Raw genomic sequence first — 17,540 nt, forward strand, 5'->3', positions numbered from 1 at the left:
GTTTTTGGCACATGAAAAAGATGCAGGATATCAAAAAGGGGGGAGAGCAAGCGTCTGAAAGGAGTGGTGATCTGCGTGGTGAGGGTTTCTTTTTAGGCGACCGTTTTGTTCTTGCTTTTTGGATGGAGGGGCAGTGAGATATGGCGGAATGCTACTGATAACCAACGAGATTTGATGCTGTGGGAGATATGTACGGTAGATTGGAAGGAAATGATGGGGAGCTGTGATATGTTGCTCTATCTCTCTTGTATGCAGTGTTATAGTGGGTTGAGATCCTATCCCCGAGTTGAGGATACTTGGTACGGAGTAAGGGTTCTGTACACAGGCGTTTAGATATGGCGGGGGCGGCACAGCTTGCTGTAGTGCCGATGGGGTGGGTGGTGGAAGAGAGGCACAGATGGAGAGCAGAGGGTATCAATGCTGTGGAACAAACGGACTTCAGGTTGGCAGGTGTTGGGTATGATTGGTCTTTTTTCGAATCAAGATAGGTAAAGTCCAAGATGGTTCGGTGGTGAGGAGAGGTTGTAGTGAGGCATCGTCACTTGAAGCCCAAGGTTGGTGAAAGAAACCCCTTTTTGGCGCATATCTGATATGCTGCTCGTCAACCTGAGGCAGAATACTGCAGACGGAATTAATTCCTTGATTGCCAACCTGCATCGTTTATTGAAGAGAACACAGACCAACTGCATGATAACATGGAAAGCGTCAAGAGGTTCGAATCGTTCTGAAAAGACAGAACACAGCCCCGCTAGGCGTGAGAGGAGCTCCCCTTGAGCCCCTGTTCCCTGTCCTCTTGGAAGGCTGACGCCGCCAAATCATTGGACCTCCGTGCGGCTGCACCCTGCACGTCCGGCGCACCTGTTTGAGGGGCACGTCCACCGGGCAGTCTCGGCAAGTGCATCAGCATCTTTGGGATGCCATTTCGTCTCATCTCATTCCCCTCCTCCACTTGCTTCGGCCTGTCATCGCTACGGATACACTACGCAGGATAACGCTGCGTAATTGTTTGCTTTGTTGACCCTGGATTGCCCTTCAGGTTGCTACCTTGCTTCCTTGTTCCTTGCTACCCCAAGCCCCAGCTCTGTCTGGCGTTGCGCTTGCTCTTTGCTTGGCCATCGTCACGCATCAGAAGGGTCACTCTGAGGTCGAGTCTGCGGCTTTTAGACATTGCGCACTCACCTTTCATCCCGTCTTTTGGCTGTTAGACCCCGCTGCCAGCGCCGCACCGTCCGGCTCCCGGCGTGTGCTTTGTCGCAAACCAAATCACCGGCACAAACACTTTGGACGGCCACACTCGCTTCTCCTCGCCAGCAGCGCAATAATGCCGTCCAGGAGTTATCCATGGTCTGGCAAGAACAATCGCTCTCAGCATAACCTCGTCGGCACCACAGCCGCCGAGGACGCTGGACAATCAGGGCAGCAGCCATCAGTCCCCGGATCAGCTGTGACGAACCCCCCGAGTGCGGGTGGGAGCGCTGCTGCAAACCCCCCCTCAGCCTCGCCCAACCCGACCTTCAGCTCTAGCGAATCCTTTCAGCACGACACCAGCAACAACCGGTCAAGCCATCAACAACCTCCACCGCCTCCCCCCCATCTGGTCAGTATTTACGGGCAGTCCTGCCGGCCCTCTTGTCTCTTACTGACCTCCTTCTGTTACAGCTGCAGCACTCCAACAGTGTCTCGGGGGCAGCATTTGACTCGCGCCCGCCACGGGAGCACGATTACGCTGACCAGGTCTCGCGCTCCCAATCCCAACGCTATCCCCAGATCTCCCCCGTGACGACCCAACTTCACCATCACCACCCCCAGCAACAGCAGCACCAACAACAACAACAACAACAACAACAACATCAGCAGCAGCAGCAGGGTCAGCAGCAATCCCAACACTCGCCGCGCTACTCGCACCCGTTCGGATCCGGGTCTGCTGAGGATCTCTCGGCCGCGGGCGGACAAAGCATCTCGTCCCCCATAACTGGACCCCCGCAACCCCTCTTTAGCCAGCAACAGCAGCAACCCCCGCCAGCACCACAAAAGCAAAAGTCGTCCACTCGCAAGCTGGTCAAGAACATCTTCAGTCGCGACCACGCACCCCAGGTTCCGCAAAACAATTACAACAATCCTCCCGGCGTTAACCGTAGAAATTCGAAGCGCGTGAGCCTTCCCCCGCCAGCACCACCAAGCCTCCGGACCGGTCTCACCCAGGTGTCCCAAGTCTCGCTCGACCAGCAACAGCTCGATTGGCAGAACCAGGCGCCTCCATCTCAACCATCCCCATTGCAAGGCGTAGGAGACTTCCGCGAGTCGTACGTGATTGACGGATCTGACCAAGAGTTACACCTGCAGAACCCCCACGATATCCAACAGCATCCCACCATACGGCCTGTTCCCCCTTCGGACTCGGACAACTCGCCTTACTCGGCTGACGAAAGTGCATACCGTCAGCATCAGGGCCACTTTCAGCACAACGGCCACACACCGCCCGAGCAGCAATTCGGGCAGGCCATCTTCGAACCGCAACCCAATCAGCAATTGTCCCCTCATTCGCAACAACAACAACAGCACCCTCACCTCCAACAGCAGCAGCAACAGCAGCAGCAGTACCACTATTCAAGCCCCCAGCAATCACAATACCAGAGCGGATTTAGTGGACATCTAGCCAATCCCCAACAGCAGAATCCCGAGACGATTTCGCAACTGTCGCATGAGTCTCCTGTTACCGACTCAGACCAGCGTTCGGCGTCGAACATCCAAGCTCAGAGTTCTCAGACGTCCTCGGCGGTAAGCTACCCACATCAGGCACAGGATATCCCCGGCCGGCCGAATCCACAATCGGCGGCGCAAGGTCAAGCCCCGCAGCAACAACCACAGTCCATGGCTCCACCCACGGGCGGACAACCCCCGGCACGACGATCCCAAGAGGCAGACAAAGGACTACGGGACCCTGCCCAAGCCCCGCCTGGGCCGCCGCCCAGCTATCGCCAGAGCCAGCAACCCAACATGAACAACCCCTTACCACAGCCTCCTAATGCCCCTGGGGCGAACCCGGCTTTCCGGACGAGCAATGTACCAGATAGACAGTTTGACGGGCCAGGGGATATTGCAGGTCGCAACAGCCCTCAACCTCCACCAAGTGACCGTGGAGAAGACCCAGATAAGGCGTTTAAAGACCTTTGTACGACCAGTTGTACTCTCCTATTCCGGCCTGTGCAAACTCAGCTAACCATGCAATAGTGACCAAGTACAAGAATGTAAAGCGTCTCTATTTTGACGGGAAGAAGGAGATTGAGCAATTGAGTGGCCAAGTTGAGCAACTTCAAAACGCCATTGCCAACCAGCGAATGTCTCAGAGCCGAACCTCTCTCGACGATAGCGAGTACTCGACCCGCTTTAACCGCCTCAATGGCGCCATCAATAATCTCTCGTTCAACATTCGAAAGGACTGGCAATCACTTCCGCAGTGGCTAGTCCCCTATGTTAGCCCAGAAGCGCTCAAGACGGGCAAACATGAGATGACAGCTGTTGGACGGGCGGTAATAACCCGGTGGCTCGTAGAAGAGATCTTCAACCGGTGTTTTCACCCAGGTCTCGAGCCTGAGCTGAGTCGGCAGCTGAAGATGATTGAGCGGAACATTAGAAACTTTAGCTACACGTTGAGCAGTCAAGAGGAGTATGATGCGCTGACGAGCAAGGTGGTGAGCTGGCGCATGGCTACGCTGGAAGGGTTGCAAGACGCTCTGCGCAGTGGGGAGGCGGTGAACTACAAGGCTGACTTCACTCGGCGAGCGACGACGGACCTGACGGCATCTCTGTTTCACCATTTGTCGAACCCACCGCCGCCTGGCGTAGATGGCAGTGCCAGTATGATTGTGGAGCTAGCCGTAGGCATTGCGGCCAACCTGCCGCTGGAGAGCCGCGATGTTGCCATCACCTATCCACTGCCGGAGTCACCTATTCAGCCGGACATCATGGAGGTTGTTGAGAAGCAAGGGCTTCCGGCTCTGGAGGCCCGGCCGGCAGAGGGAGATGATGAGGGTGCAGGTGATGAGAAAGAGGGCGGAGGAAAAGACAAAGATGCCCGGCGCAATGACAAGTCCAGAGCGGGCATGTTGAGCGTGCTAGGCGGAGGTGGGAGCACGCCGGGGAGCAGAAAGGGGAGTGTCGTGGATGCGAACCAGATTGCACCACCGTCCAAGGACGGTGGCAAGGTTCGCTTTGCCGGGTTCGTTGCTGTTGAGGTCAGGGGTCGCCAGGTGCTGATTAAGGCTCCGGTCTGGACGCTGGCCTGAAGTTGATGAAAAGGTTGCGAGAAATGCATGTCTTTTTTGGAATTTTGGAGAGAAGTGCGCGGGTGATACCACTGGACTGAAAAGGGGGCGAGAGGTATAGGACCAAGATATAGCTCGGCAGACGGATGGGGTGGAAGTTTCAAGGAAGAAGCCTCAAGAGATAACTTTTCTTTTTTACGGTTTTTTCTGTACCTGACTGACGATGAATATGGAAAGAAATTTGGAATGATATCCCTCTTCTTTTCTCCGAGATCAAGGGGAGACGGAGCTTTTTTTATATAAATTTTACAGTTGCACTTACACCCACCAGAAGCCAAAGCTAAGCTTTTCTATGCTTGGCTTGATGTCTTTTTTTACGTAAAATATGTTTTGTGTTGTGAGAGCTTTATGGAAGAAATTGGTCATCGCCGGCACTGGATTTGAAATAAGCTTCCACCACAGCTTCGGGGTGGTTTGTGTGCGTGTAACCACAGGACTGAAAGGGGGAGGGGGGGGAATGGGCTTGAAGCAAGTTGGGACGGGAAAAAAGGAGGGGTTGGTTGTCAGCTTTGGGGTTCACCGCTTTCCACTTTGGGGGATAATTAGGCCCCACCACTCAGGATTTCGCGCGCGCGCGCAATTTACTGCCGGGGGTTTGAGAATTATGGGATTTGGTGACCCCGCGATGCGCCTGTGGAAATAGCTTCAGATTTGCGACAGCTGAGAATTTCTTTTTGTTTCCGGTTGGAAAAAAGACAGCAGAGAAGAAGAAACAAAATGGCCGAGTCTAAGCCTGCACATCTTGAGCCTTCCAAGTTGGGGACAAAAGCTTAGTATGCTGATTGAGCCCCTTCATTTTGTTCAGCCCTCCGTCCTCAACCCCCCTGCTAACGACTTGAACATAGCTGGGACGCCCTCTACACAACCGAGCTGACAACCCACACCTCCGACCCCTCGCTAGAGGGCACAGTCTGGTTCGACGACTCGGACGCCGAGGCCAAGATCTTGTCCTACCTCTCCCCCAACCGCGACGACTCGGACTCTGACAACGAAGACGACGACCACCCCCCCAACCCGCACCCGCACGACCTCACCCCCAGCACAGCCTCCATCCTAGACCTAGGCTGCGGCAACGGGTCCCTCCTCTTCTCCCTCCGCGACGACGGCTGGTCCGGCCACCTGTTGGGAGTCGACTACTCCCCCCACTCCATCTCCCTCGCCAAATCCATCGCCCAGTCCCGCGAGAATGAAGATCTCAAGAGTGTAGAGTTCAAAGTCTGGGACGTCCTAAACGGCGACATCCCCTCCATCTCCCCCCCAACCGGCTGGGACCTCGTCCTCGACAAAGGCACCTTCGACGCCGTCTCCCTCTCCTCCGAAACCGACTCCCTCGGCCGCAGGATCAACGAGGGCTACGGCGAGCGCGTCCTCCAGCTCCTCAAGACGGGCGGCGTCTTCCTCGTCACGTCCTGCAACTGGACCGAGACCGAACTCCGCACCTGGTTCGAGACCTCGACCGCCCCAAACGACGGAAAGACCAAACTGAAAATGGCAGGCAGGGTAGACTACCCTAGTTTCAGCTTTGGGGGTGTCAAAGGGCAGACCATCTCGACGCTGTGTTTTGAAAAGGTCGTTGTTGAGTAGAGACCAACATTAAACGACAAAAACAAAACAAAAATAGAAATAAATGATACCCAGGGGTTTGTTTCCATAGAGTGAGAAAAAAAAAACGGTCTATTGGTATAACTCGGTTACTTTATGGCCCCCTTCACCTTCATCTCCCCCTTATTCGCGATCCATACAACTGCAAAAAAAGACCATTTTTTGGCTGTAAACCTGTACACTCACCACTAACCCACCCAGCTCACAGTAACCTCAACATGTCATAACCGCTGCTTCGCTTTCGTTTTGTTTTCCACTTCCAGTACACAACCTCCCCTGATGCAGTACTGTACGCTGGGAAGGCTTATCGAGCGACCCAAACAAGCCCAAGGGCGCATATGCGCGCGTAAATCGGATGCTGACCTAGGACAGATGGGATACAAATATAGATGGGGACGGGCCGGGGAAAAAGTTGTTGAATTGGATATGGGAATTGCTTCATTAAAGTTCTTGCTCTATGGTGATGTGTTCATCGGGTCCCCGCCAGCCGCAGGAGGAGCCCCACTGGCGGCCGCGATAGCTTGGGCGGCGAAAAACCTGACGTCGATATCCTCATCGTCCTTGAGTTTCTCGAGGCATGGCAGGACACGCTCGTCAATCAGCCCCTGGCCCCGTGGGGATGCGGTGAAAGGAGCACCAGCCTTCTCAAGAGTGAAAATGGTACCTTCGGCGGGCAACCTGCGAAGTACACCGATGATTAGGGTGTATGTCTTCGCGACATTAAACCGGATGTTGGGGATAGCATCACCGGTCAGCTTCTCAAGCATGGGAAGAATGCTGTCGGCGACTACATCCAAGGTGACAACGCTGGCCAAGGTCTGTCGATGCTGTCAGCACTCACTCATAATGACACCCAGAGAGGAAGCTCAACTCACCGAGATAGCAAAACATGTGGTCATCCTGTACAGGTAATTTGGGTGTCTACCCATCTCCATAACCTTTGGAATGATGTTTTGGCTGGCCCACTCAACACCAAAGACCTCTGTCAACCTCTTAAGGTTGTGAGTAGCAGCCTCACGGATGGAGAAGACGGTATCGCCAAGCCAGCCCATGCAAAGGCTGCTGAGCTTCTCGTTAAAGAACCCAACACCCAGCTGGCCGGCAAGCAAGGGCATGTGCCCAATTATGGCCAAACGAACACGCCACTGCTTGTCCTCGGCAAGGTGAACAATGGCTGGAAGAAGGGACTCGGAGAGCCGGTCGATGCCGATAACCTTATTTACCAGCTCGAGCTTAGAAATGATGTGAAGACGGACTTCCGGAAACTCATCCTTGAGCATCTGAATGAACATGGGCAACAGATGATCAATGGTTCTGTATGCTGATTAGCGAGTGCGTCCTGAGACCAATCACGACTGACGTACTCTTGCTTCCCGAGGATGGGCGCGAGGCCACTGATTTGTGTACCAAGAGCGGCACGGACATGTTGAGAGGTATCGTTGACAAGTGTCTCGATTGTTTCCAAGACCTCACTCAACACAAGCTCTCTGGGTATCAGGGTGCAGAAGCCCGGAATCTGGCCTGCTATGGCCGTCCGCACCTCAGCCTCGTGGTCCTTGAGCAGCTTCACAAAAGCAGGGACCATGTCTCTGGTCAGAACTTCCTCATCCACAGCTTTGGCAATCTGTGGTCTAGTTAGCCATGCTCCCGTGAACGTCGAGCAAGGTCATACACACCTTTTCGAACCTGTCTGCAACCATGTACCGAACTCTCCAGCTCTTGTCCTCAATCAAGCTACGAAGCGAGCTCAGAAGAACGCCATGGCTGGCTTGCTGCTCCTTGGGAACACTCTCGGCGATGGCACCCAGGATCTCAACCGTAAGGAGTCTGACGCTGTCTTGATCGTCCGTCACAAGGTGCTGAAACTGAGGGATCATTTCTGAGATGACGAGCGGGGGAGCAATCTCCTTTACAAACTTGGCCATATTAGTGGCAGCCTGGCGGCGCACCATGGGTGTTTCGTCGTGGACAAGCTGTGAGAAGGCTTGACGGAGCTGTAGCTTTGTTTCTTCGCTGACCTTGGCGTAAGGAGACGCGTACAGACCGCACGCTGAGACTTTGGAAGTGAACCAATCCGCCTTAGAGAGTCTGAACACCAGCGGAATGAAATACTCCTCGATTTGGTGCGCATCGAGATCAACGCAGATCTTGTTCAGCGACTCGACAGCCTAGAGACAGCAGAGGTCAGTCCATGTCCCTTGCGATCCTGGAAAGCGGCATCGGAATCGCCTACCTTGTCCCTCACAACGGGCTCTTCTATGGCAGCAAGGTTCTCAAGGGGAGACAGCAGAACGTGACCCCACTCCGGACCGCCGACATAGTCGATAAACTTTCCCAGCTCGCCGCTGAGGGCCACAAGAACCTCATCTTCGTCTTCGACACTTTCTGCAGCAAGAAGCAGGTTAGTGTTTCGTCCATCAACCAAGAAGAGTGCACCAAACGGGATGGGGCTGGCTGACCGTCGAGAAAGGGGATGAGCTCGTCGCGAGTGCGCTCAGGGCCCAACGCAAGAGCAATGGTCGAGAGTCGGTGAATCGCGTTGAGGCGAAGCAGGACATCGTCGTGCTGGGAGAAAAAGTTAACCAACAAAAGGCCACAAGACTGGGAGCTTTGTCACCGCCATACCTTCAATTCATCGATCAAGACGGCGATGGGATAGAGCTCATCGCTGGGGTTGGTTGCATCAGCCATGGTGGGCGGCGGTTGTGGGGGTATCGAGCGGTTGAAAGAAGCGCGGAATATGCCAAGAGTCGGGGGTGATTATGTTTATCTTGGTGGTATGTTTGTTTGTGCTGGTGAGGAATCCGGGCCGTGGTTTGGGCAGGGCGCTGGGTAAGGCGGCCGGGATCGCGTGTGGTGTGGAAAGTGATGCAATGGGTAATTGAAGAGTGGGAGGGAGTTGCCGACCGGGGCGCTACAAGTAATGCAGCCCACCTGAGAGAGAGCTGTCTGCGGTGTGGTCTGGTCTCTGTTTCCCCGGGGTTGGGTGTCAATGTCGATGCTGGAATTAGGCAAGCGCGCCGGCGACCGTACAGCAGCACACTGGAGTGGAATGCAACAAGAGATGGAGGACGCCGGGCAGTTTGTTGAATGTTTATTCCCAAAGTGATGTTGGATGGGATGGTTGTCAGAGGGTGGGCGGCGAGCGGACTGTCATGGCGAGAGCTCTCCAGCGACCAGGAGCCAGGAGCGCGGCCTAACAAATCCAGGTTGGTCACGGCCCAGGTGGTCAGTGCGTCGGCCCCAGACTGACAGCCTCCCCCGTGCTCCCCTCCTTTTTTGACAGCCAGTGCGGGACAGCTGAAGAAGCGACGACAGGGGTGGCCAGCATCAACGACATGTGTTGCGACTTCGCTTTGTACCCTCTTGTCTGCTTCAAGTAACAAGTCTCTCTCATCTTTCCGTCTATGGAGATATCAATGCAGACAGTGATACATCATATTATATCCCCACCCATACGGAGGACCAGCAAACAGCCCATGACCTCACTGCAGACCACCCAGTTATGCAGATCCTTCATTTATACTTCTTCAGCACTAGCTCCCAGGGACTAATCTTCAACGACAATTGTCTTTTGAATTCGGCTTAACGTGTCATTCTTCCGCTGAATAAACAACCAGCTAGGAATGCACCTGCTCATGTTGTAACCAAAGTCTGCTCGTAAGAGGAGCGTAGGTATGTATGCCTGGCTTAAAATAAACGCTCATCCTCAAAGATACAGGCCTCCCAAAAACATGCTTCCCTAAAAAACCGCCTTCAGCAAGAGCTCCACAAGAATTCCTAGCTCATGCTCTTCAACTCTTGTTCTACTGCAGCCGCACTTGCAACCGTCTCCACGTCGTCTGCATCCTGTCTCCCTGCGCTGGAACTGTTTGCGTGCCCCCCAAACACACCCTTAGCGATAGCCAAACCAGAAATCTTATCTTGTAAAGCCCCGAGTGCAGCCGGCATTCCTCCAGTGCTAGCACTTTTATTTAGCGATGGCGGCGATACTCTTGCTTCAGGTGTGAGAGCAGCATGTGCTGTTTCGACACCCGTTAGCACCGACTGGCTAGAGGTAAGGGCTGGAGGTTGCGGTGACGGGCTCGTCGAGACCATCGACGCCGACTCGGAAGGAATACCCGAGCTCTCAGAGAACCCCGTAGAGGCTTGGTAAGCTGCCACCCTTTCTGCTGTGGCAGCAGAGGCGTTGAGCTCCCCGTTCATTTCATCATCGGTTCTGTTAAAAACTTGATGCCACCACCTCACCTCACCCAGTTTGGGGAAAATGAGCCGCTCTCGTCCCTTTGTGTGGTCGTCAATGGTTGGTTCATATCGGTCATTCGTGAACTCCGATCGCCTGCTCATAAAGTAGCCCCAGACACTCCGAGTACGTTCCCGCAGATTGGCCTCGTGGCGTTGTCGCTCATTGTTGTATAAGAAGGTACCATATTGACACGAGTAAACATGGTATAGCAGTCGTCGAAGGAACCGTTCGTTGAACTCAAATCTGTTAGGATGCTGGCGGAGAAGTTGATAGGTGGCATCAAGGAACTGGTGGAAGACAGGCGAGACATCTCTCAACCTCGTCGTCTGCTCCTCGGCAGCATTTGGGGCTGTGGCTTGCTTGACCTCGTCGACTGCGGCACCCTCCTCCTGGTCTGATCCCGCCTCCTTGTCGTTGGTGACATTCTTGGACCAGAATCTCTTCGCGCTGGCCATGACATTCTCGACAACATCTCCACGGCCATCACTTTCACCTGGGCGCACTGCAGAGCCCGCAAGCGCATCACTGTCGACTGTGAACCAACTCTCATGGCTCATGTGTCCAGACCGCAACTGAAACATGTGGCCAAACGAAAGCCAATCTTTCTCAACCAGCACAATGAAGCCCTCCAAAGTGCGGTAATAGGGATCAAGCATTAGCTGAGACAGGGCGCAAAGCTGGCTTGTCCGATCCCAGCCATCCGAGCAGTGAATAAGGGCATGCGAATGCTGAATCCCAACTTGCCGCGCTATTATCGCCGATCCATCCAAGATTCCAGCGATATGCTTCAACCACTTGCTCTTCATCAGAAGATCTCTGTTTGGAGGAAAGGGAGAAATATCGGCATCCTTGATTGCGCTGATGACCTTGTCGAGCGAGTCCCTCATGACATGAATATTGTCTATATTTAAAAAGACCTTCTTCGCATATTTGTAGTAGTCCATGTTCTCCGACCCCATGCCTATAGCCTGCATGGCATACGAGTTGATGGCAGGCCGCGCATCCACAATAAGGTTATGCTGCTGGGCACCATATATTAGACGCTTCCCGGTCTTCTCGTCATACATCACGTTGGGCGCGGCAATGAGCTCGTCCTCCATTCTCTCTGTGTCGGAAAGAGACATATCAGTGGGAGCATCGGGACTATCCGCACTGAGATCCACATGGCTTGACGATGGGCTATGGTCTGCCTGTATGCTCGCATTTGCAGGAGATGGCGAGTTGCCATCCAGAAAGTCTGTCGAAGCTGAAAAGCATGCGCCAACGAGTTTCTCGTCCTGGATGCTCCGCTTCATCCTGAGCCCCACAAAGGGCTGTGAGCTGCGGGTGATAGTGCAGTTGTTGACGGGATGAATATATGTCAAAGTAGGGATCCGGGCCCGAGACCGAAAGTTGGCGGCATATTTCAGCGTATTATCCGAAATCTTTGAAGGCACGGCGAGAACGGCCGGATACGTCGGGGAGAAGGCATAGTCCTTATTGATGTTTGTAATCCTCCAGCCCAAGTCTGCTAACTTTTCACTGATCCCTTGTCGCCTGAACTCGGCCCTCGCGTCGTACAGGTCCCATCCGTTGATCTTGGATTCGAGAGAGTTGGAGGGCGGGGAGTAGTTGAATGCTAAGAGCTTATCAACGCTCCCCAGCCTGCAGGTCTTTGCGCGGATGAACTCGAAGGCATCCCGAGCCTGCTTGTCGTCTGTGAAGTTGAAACTGACAAAGGTAAAATCCCTGAAACGAAGCCGTAGCGATGAAGGGATACCGCTCGATGGGGGCGTTGGTCGCAAAGCGCAGTGGGATATGATGTGAAATGCGAACCATACTTGTTTCGTGTGTTTCTTCGCTTTTGGATCCGAAGCTGCCGCTGATTCTGGAGGGAAACGAAAGACGAGATGGTAGTCAGTCAGAGCCAGGTCGCCCTGTTCTGGCTTTCCGCCTCGAAGTGCTTGCACATTGCTATAGTACTAAGGTGTCATTGGAGTTTAGCAGCAGCTCGGGAGAAAATGCAGCTTCGAAACCACATACGTGCTTGTGCTGCGGCGCCGCCATGGTGAATATGGGGACAAGGCCGCCCCAATGTCACGACGAGAGAAAACAGGAGTCGTCGCCCGTCACGCAGGCAATCGCGAAGTCGAGCTCAACAATCAGGGGTCGTCAATCGATGAAGGAAGACAAGAGCCGAGATGCCTTGACACTTGACAGGGTGACGACGTGTGGGGTATCACTTTGTAAGTGGAAATCGAGCTTCATCCGCAGAAGGTGTAGCCAGAAGACTATATAAATCAGTATACCAGCCGAACAGAACCATGGCAGGTTTAGACTTTGGCTTTTTCAAAGTGTTGCGCAAGCCGCCGTTATGAGTGTAGGCTTGGAGGAATCACAAGACCGAGTACCACCAGCCTGCACCTGCTGTCGGCCACTGGGCATCACTGCACCACTGGCGCTTGACGTCGACGGTTCCCCCACTAAGAAGCACAGACCTCGCAGCTGACAGTTTGTTTGAGGTTGGATTTGATAGGTGCACGCCTCACCCAAGTGGCCGCACCCCCAAAATTAAGGCCCGTCCTCATTGGCGCAGGCAAACCCTACTCCGCTTTTGTACACCCGGAGCCCACCAAGATTCAAAAAAGCAGTGTGCAGGTCGAATTTCCCCTCTGAGAAAAGTTTGGTGAACACCGCGATCAGGCCTACCCTCAACCTCCAGCAACCACCGAAATCCCGTAGGTCGCTCAGTACCAAACCGACATCATGGCTGTTCCCGGCACTCAGATGTAAGTCGAGAGAATTCCCGTCGTTTAAACCATCTTCAATTCGGCCATATTCGACGGCAGAGAGAGAGAGAGAGGGAGAGAGTCTGGAGGAGGGGAATCTGGAGATGGACGGCTTTCTGAAAACTCTCGAGGAGGCTTCATGGGCAAAGCTCAAAAATTGGGAACAATGGCTGACTTGTCTGTGTCTGCAGCTCCAAGCGGAGAAAGTTCGTCGCTGACGGTGTCTTCTACGCCGAGTTGAACGAGTTCTTCCAGCGCGAGTTGGCCGAGGAGGGCTACTCCGGCGTCGAGGTCCGCGTCACTCCCACCGTTACCGACATCATCATCCGCGCCACCCACACCCAGGAGGTTCTCGGTGAGCAGGGTCGTCGCATCCGCGAGCTCACCTCCCTCATCCAGAAGCGCTTCAAGTTCCCCGAAAACTCGGTCTCCCTCTACGCCGCCAAGGTCCAGAACCGTGGTCTCTCCGCCGTCGCTCAGTGCGAGTCCCTTCGCTACAAGCTCCTCAACGGTCTTGCCGTTCGCCGTGCTTGCTATGGTGTCCTCCGCTTCATCATGGAGTCCGGCGCCAAGGGCTGCGAGGTCGTCGTTTCCGGCAAGCTCCGCGCTGCTCGCGCCAAGTCCATGAAGTTTACGGACGGCTTCATGATCCACTCCGGTCAGCCCGCTAAGGACTTCATCGACAGCGCCACCCGCCACGTTCTCCTCCGCCAGGGTGTCCTTGGTATCAAGGTCAAGATCATGCGCGGCTCTGACCCCGAGGGCAAGGCCGGCCCCCAGAAGTCTCTCCCCGACGCCGTCACCATCATCGACCCCAAGGAGGAGACCCCCGTCGTTCAGCCTATGAGCCAGGACTACGGTGCTAAGGCCGCTGCTGCCCAGGCTGCTGCTGAGGCTGCCCGCCAGGAGGAGCAGGCTGGTGCTGAGGAAGAGGCTGCCCCTGCCGCTGAGCAATAGGATGCTCGCGGTAGAGGTGCTGGACAATCTCCCAAGATACCTCAGTCCTACGTCGATCTGGGTGCTGAGCCTGCGCCCAACAACAGCGATGACTGGTAAATCGGAAAAGGGAGCGTTGTGGCAGGGATGAGGAGATCTTTCTTTTGGGCGCGCCACACGCTCATCGGTATGGTTGCAGGAATGGGTTTACGGCGTCAACTTTGAGCATATTGCATTGAGTCTGCAAAAGGGAAAACGGACGGGTTGTTGCTTTATGGAGGGGTGGCTTTGTAACTATCTACAGAACCCATGGACAAGGGCAGCAACGTCAAGATGATCCTGATAACACACCGGGAATAGACCTCCTGAACAAAGTGAACGGGCTCTCTTGTGTGACATGCCGGTGGTGAAGGGCGCCAGATGTATTTTGTTTTAACAATGTGATACCACTTGTTTTCTTTGCCTCGATGATATCTGGGTGGATGGCTCTGGACGTTGGTACACTAAACCAACCACACGACTATTTTCCATTCCCACCAACCCGTTTTTGCCAGCCAGCTTTGGCTGGCGATTTTCTAAAGAATAATGTATGCAATGATATCGTAAGCATATAGGAAGCTTCAATCTGGTGCGACAAAGACAATATTCTCGACACATCACATACCAGAACACCACACTGTAGGCCACCACCCTTTTATCCCCGCCCTCTGTACCGATAGCATGGCATGGTATATATTGCACCTGAAGATATCCATCAACAGTTAACAGTCAACTTTCACACAACCAGAAAAAAACCGAGGGAGCCTTAAAAAAAAAAAAAGAAAAAAGTAGATCAAAAAGCTTTGTTGTTAAAACATTGAATAACCCACCCAACCTCCCGGTAACCCACCCATTGAACAAAGATATCCATTAACAGAATATTTCCCATTGATTTATGCACCCTCAAACGCCATTTTGTGACGCCCCCCTTTCCCCTCTCCCGTCCCCAAGAAAAAGCCACCATATATATATCTCTCTCTTCAAAGATCCAATGAATGCCACAAGAGACAACTGTGTGATAATAATAGCAGCAAACCATGTAGTAAAAATACATCCCAAAGAAAAAGCAAATCCCCCCCCCTCCTCCAACCCCCATCATCATCATCTATCCCCCGACTTCCTACTCTGCAGCTCTATTGACTCGTTATACGCATTCCCCGCCGTCAAATGCGTCCCGTGACTCCCACTCCCGCCGTTTGGTCTCCCATTCGTTTGCTGTTGGGAAAAACTCGAAATCATGGGAGAGCGCGGGTCCACGTCGTCGTCTGTGTCGTCTGCCAAGTCGTGAAGACCAAGCCCGGCCTCCTCGTCGTAGGCCCGGATGAGACCGTCACGATCACCGCCCGTGCGGCTGCCGACGCTCATCCGGTGGGATTGGGAACGGCGGGCTTCCATGCTCATTCTTGTCTGGATGCTAGAAATCATGTCGGTTCCCGTCGAGTCGCCGCCGCTTCTGCGGGCCAACGTCTTAGTGCCTGAGGGGTCAGTTCGGCTGAGGTTGAGGAGGTAGACCCCCGTGAATGTGACGAGGAAGCCGCAGAGGAGGGAGAGAGTGTTGACTGTGTCGGTTGTGTTGAAACCTTGAAAGAGGATGAAGGAGGCAATAAGAGTTGCCGTCGTGAAAGTGACATAGTAGAGGGGGTTAACACTAGTCAATGTTAGCGATAGTCTCAAGGCTGCCGCATGACTAGCGAGGCTTACATGTTGGTAGGGAACTGGCTCAGAGCCTTGTTAAAGTAGTTCATCTGGGTAAGGATACAAACCACAGTAATGATCATAAAGACATAAGTCGACGGGTGGCTGAACTGGTTGTGCCCCGCAAAGGTCAACTTGAGGGCAATGCCAAATGCCTTGACGGCCATGACCGAGATGGATCCAACAGTCGAGCAAATGCTCAGATAGACAAGAGGATTCTTCTTGCCGTGGATCGGCCCAACCTTGTAGATCATAATCGTCGCGAAAATGCAGACGAACAGCGAGTAGAACAAGAAGCCTATACCTGGTCAGCCACATCTTCCTGGAGCATGTCCCGGCAGCCAATGTTGGTTCATACCTGGCTGAATCGCATATTCGAGAATCTGGTCAATAGTCTGAATATCCTCGTCAGGGGACGCATGCAGCACAATAATGACAGCTCCGATCAGACAGAGGGCGCTCCCCAGCTTGCCCAACGTCCCCAACTCCTCATTGAGCACGTATGACCCCACCACAGCTCCCACTAACACCGACAGCGCTCCAAGAGGGGTGACGAGGATGGCCGGCGCAAAAGCGTAAGCTGCAAAGTTGAAGATTTCGCCCAAAACCACTGTATGCTTCGTCAGCGCGCGCAGTTCCCTCGAGATCCAGGGAGGAAAATGTCCATACAGCAAACAATGCCTGCCCACCACATTGGGTTCTTCAAGTAAACGAACCCATCACCTTCAAACCCATGCCTTTCTTCTGCTTGCATCAATCCCTATAACAGCCGGTCACCAGGTCAGCATTCTTCCTTTCGTCCCGTATGGCGTGGCCTGTGGGCATATGCTTGGTGTGTAACATGAGGGGGCTGGCTGTCGAGCTGGGAGGCCGTACCTTTTTGGTGATGACGAAGCTGATACCTGTCCACGACCAGAGTTAGCCCCAATCGCTCTCCCGGGTCCTCGAGATCAGTGAATATGCGCATACCTATTGCTAAACTCGAGCTCATGGCCAAGGCCAGGCCGATATATCTAAAAGACAGAAAACCACAGCGTCAGTTGCGATGCGCCACCAGGGCTGAGCCCCCAAGACCTGCAAAACAGGCTGCAAAGAAAAGGGCAGCAGCATACTTCTCCTCCAACATCATCTTGAAAGCAATACAAAGAAAACGAGCGCGACGGCAGCAACGAGAACGCGCTGCCTGTGTTCTTGTTCTTGTTGTTGTTGTTGTTGTTGTTGTGGCGGTGGTGGTTGCTGCGAACCGGAGCCGGAGCTACACTGTCGAGGTTTCTAGGAGGGGCAAGCAAGCAGCCGCTCTCTCTCGCGCCGGGCGAGGGTCTGCAAAAAAAAAAAAAAAGCGAAAGAAAGAAGAACAAGAAAAATATCAAGCTTCTGGCCGTCTGCTATGCATTCGGTATATCTTTTCCAATACTAATTGAGAGCTTGGAGCGCAATCCGTTTTCCGTGTGATGTTTTTTTCCCCTGCTCGGTCGAAAGTATGCAACGGTTTTCGTCTCGTCTGATGAGGACACAGGTGGCTCGTGGGTGCGCTCGTGGCTCGGCGGCGGCGGCGGGCGGAGGAGGGCCGTAATAGTTAAGCAAGCGTTACCTAGGGTTGGATATGCGCTGGGGCTGCTTAGGTTCGTGTTGTTGCCGTCTGTGGTGTTTCCCCAGTGATATCGCTGACCCAAGGGAATTTGTCCAGACACCAGATCAGAGTTCCGTTTGTGTGGTGTGTGTTTACTTGGTAGCGCAAACGAATGTGTTCTGATAGAGCATGGAGAGAAGTGTTGCTGGTAAGTTTCATTCGAGGCCCCCTGCTGCGGTGGTGTCGAACAGCAAAGTCTGGGGACGGGCTGGTTTCAAGAAACCTCAACCAACCCCTGCTCGAGAAATTCTGGACCCCTGGGGCCTGCACGCCTGACAGGGTCACGACACACAGTGCGC

General features: G+C 53.8%; 6 protein-coding genes across 6 annotated transcripts; 3 read left to right on the forward strand and 3 right to left on the reverse strand.

Annotated features, from left to right (window-relative positions):
- Positions 1-706: 706 nt before the first annotated feature.
- On the forward strand, positions 707-4,286 carry QC762_706670 (uncharacterized protein; the record flags this gene model as incomplete). The annotated part of the gene is made up of 3 exons (XM_062893512.1): positions 707-1,597; positions 1,660-3,172; positions 3,232-4,286. Exons 1-3 carry the CDS (start codon positions 1,322-1,324, stop codon positions 4,284-4,286), a joined length of 2,844 nt encoding a protein of 947 aa, XP_062739327.1. The 5' UTR covers positions 707-1,321.
- A 520-nt stretch (positions 4,287-4,806) lies between these two features.
- On the forward strand, positions 4,807-5,932 carry EFM4 (Protein-lysine N-methyltransferase efm4). Its single transcript, XM_062893513.1, has 2 exons — positions 4,807-5,098; positions 5,171-5,932. The coding sequence occupies exons 1-2, from the start codon at positions 5,043-5,045 to the stop codon at positions 5,907-5,909; spliced, it is 795 nt and encodes a 264-aa protein (XP_062739328.1). The 5' UTR covers positions 4,807-5,042; the 3' UTR covers positions 5,910-5,932.
- Positions 4,959-8,618, reverse strand: TPD3 (protein phosphatase 2A structural subunit; the record flags this gene model as incomplete). Its single annotated transcript, XM_062893514.1, has 8 exons — positions 4,959-5,098; positions 5,169-6,745; positions 6,803-7,241; positions 7,292-7,551; positions 7,604-8,095; positions 8,161-8,312; positions 8,387-8,492; positions 8,553-8,618. 7 exons carry the CDS (start codon positions 8,616-8,618, stop codon positions 6,383-6,385), a joined length of 1,878 nt encoding a protein of 625 aa, XP_062739329.1. The 3' UTR covers positions 4,959-5,098; positions 5,169-6,382.
- Positions 8,619-9,707: 1,089 nt separating this feature from the next.
- YMR1 (phosphatidylinositol-3-phosphatase ymr1) lies at positions 9,708-12,620 on the reverse strand (the record flags this gene model as incomplete). Its single annotated transcript, XM_062893515.1, has 2 exons — positions 12,196-12,620; positions 9,708-12,134 (listed from the first exon to the last, which is right to left on the reverse strand). Exons 1-2 carry the CDS (start codon positions 12,217-12,219, stop codon positions 9,708-9,710), a joined length of 2,451 nt encoding a protein of 816 aa, XP_062739330.1. The 5' UTR covers positions 12,220-12,620.
- On the forward strand, positions 12,598-14,339 carry RPS3 (40S ribosomal protein S3). The gene is made up of 2 exons (XM_062893516.1): positions 12,598-12,941; positions 13,133-14,339. Exons 1-2 carry the CDS (start codon positions 12,919-12,921, stop codon positions 13,896-13,898), a joined length of 789 nt encoding a protein of 262 aa, XP_062739331.1. The 5' UTR covers positions 12,598-12,918; the 3' UTR covers positions 13,899-14,339.
- Positions 14,340-14,873: 534 nt separating this feature from the next.
- Positions 14,874-17,444, reverse strand: QC762_706720 (uncharacterized protein). Its single transcript, XM_062893517.1, is given in 8 exon segments — positions 14,874-15,564; positions 15,618-15,909; positions 15,970-16,221; positions 16,281-16,371; positions 16,488-16,513; positions 16,581-16,624; positions 16,724-16,794; positions 16,808-17,444. 7 exon segments carry the CDS (start codon positions 16,738-16,740, stop codon positions 15,018-15,020), a joined length of 1,269 nt encoding a protein of 422 aa, XP_062739332.1. The 5' UTR covers positions 16,741-16,794; positions 16,808-17,444; the 3' UTR covers positions 14,874-15,017.
- Between the last annotated feature and the right edge of the window lie 96 nt (positions 17,445-17,540).

This window comes from Podospora pseudocomata, chromosome 7 (assembly GCF_035222375.1).
Source record: "Podospora pseudocomata strain CBS 415.72m chromosome 7, whole genome shotgun sequence".
Lineage (NCBI taxonomy): Eukaryota > Fungi > Ascomycota > Sordariomycetes > Sordariales > Podosporaceae > Podospora > Podospora pseudocomata.

Bases quoted from the DNA above. Each gene is read 5' to 3' on its own strand.
- QC762_706720 (XM_062893517.1), bottom strand. The intron at 16,372-16,487 runs GTACGGCCTCCC...CGGCTGTTATAG, and splicing joins GCTTCGTCATCACCAAAAAG to GGATTGATGCAAGCAGAAGA. The intron at 15,910-15,969 runs GTATGAACCAAC...GACCAGGTATAG, and splicing joins CGAATATGCGATTCAGCCAG to GCTTCTTGTTCTACTCGCTG.
- RPS3 (XM_062893516.1), top strand. From the start codon at position 12,919: ATGGCTGTTCCCGGCACTCAGAT. The intron at 12,942-13,132 runs GTAAGTCGAGAG...CTGTGTCTGCAG, and splicing joins GCTGTTCCCGGCACTCAGAT to CTCCAAGCGGAGAAAGTTCG.
- EFM4 (XM_062893513.1), top strand. From the start codon at position 5,043: ATGGCCGAGTCTAAGCCTGCACATCTTGAGCCTTCCAAGTTGGGGACA. The intron at 5,099-5,170 runs GTATGCTGATTG...ACTTGAACATAG, and splicing joins AAGTTGGGGACAAAAGCTTA to CTGGGACGCCCTCTACACAA.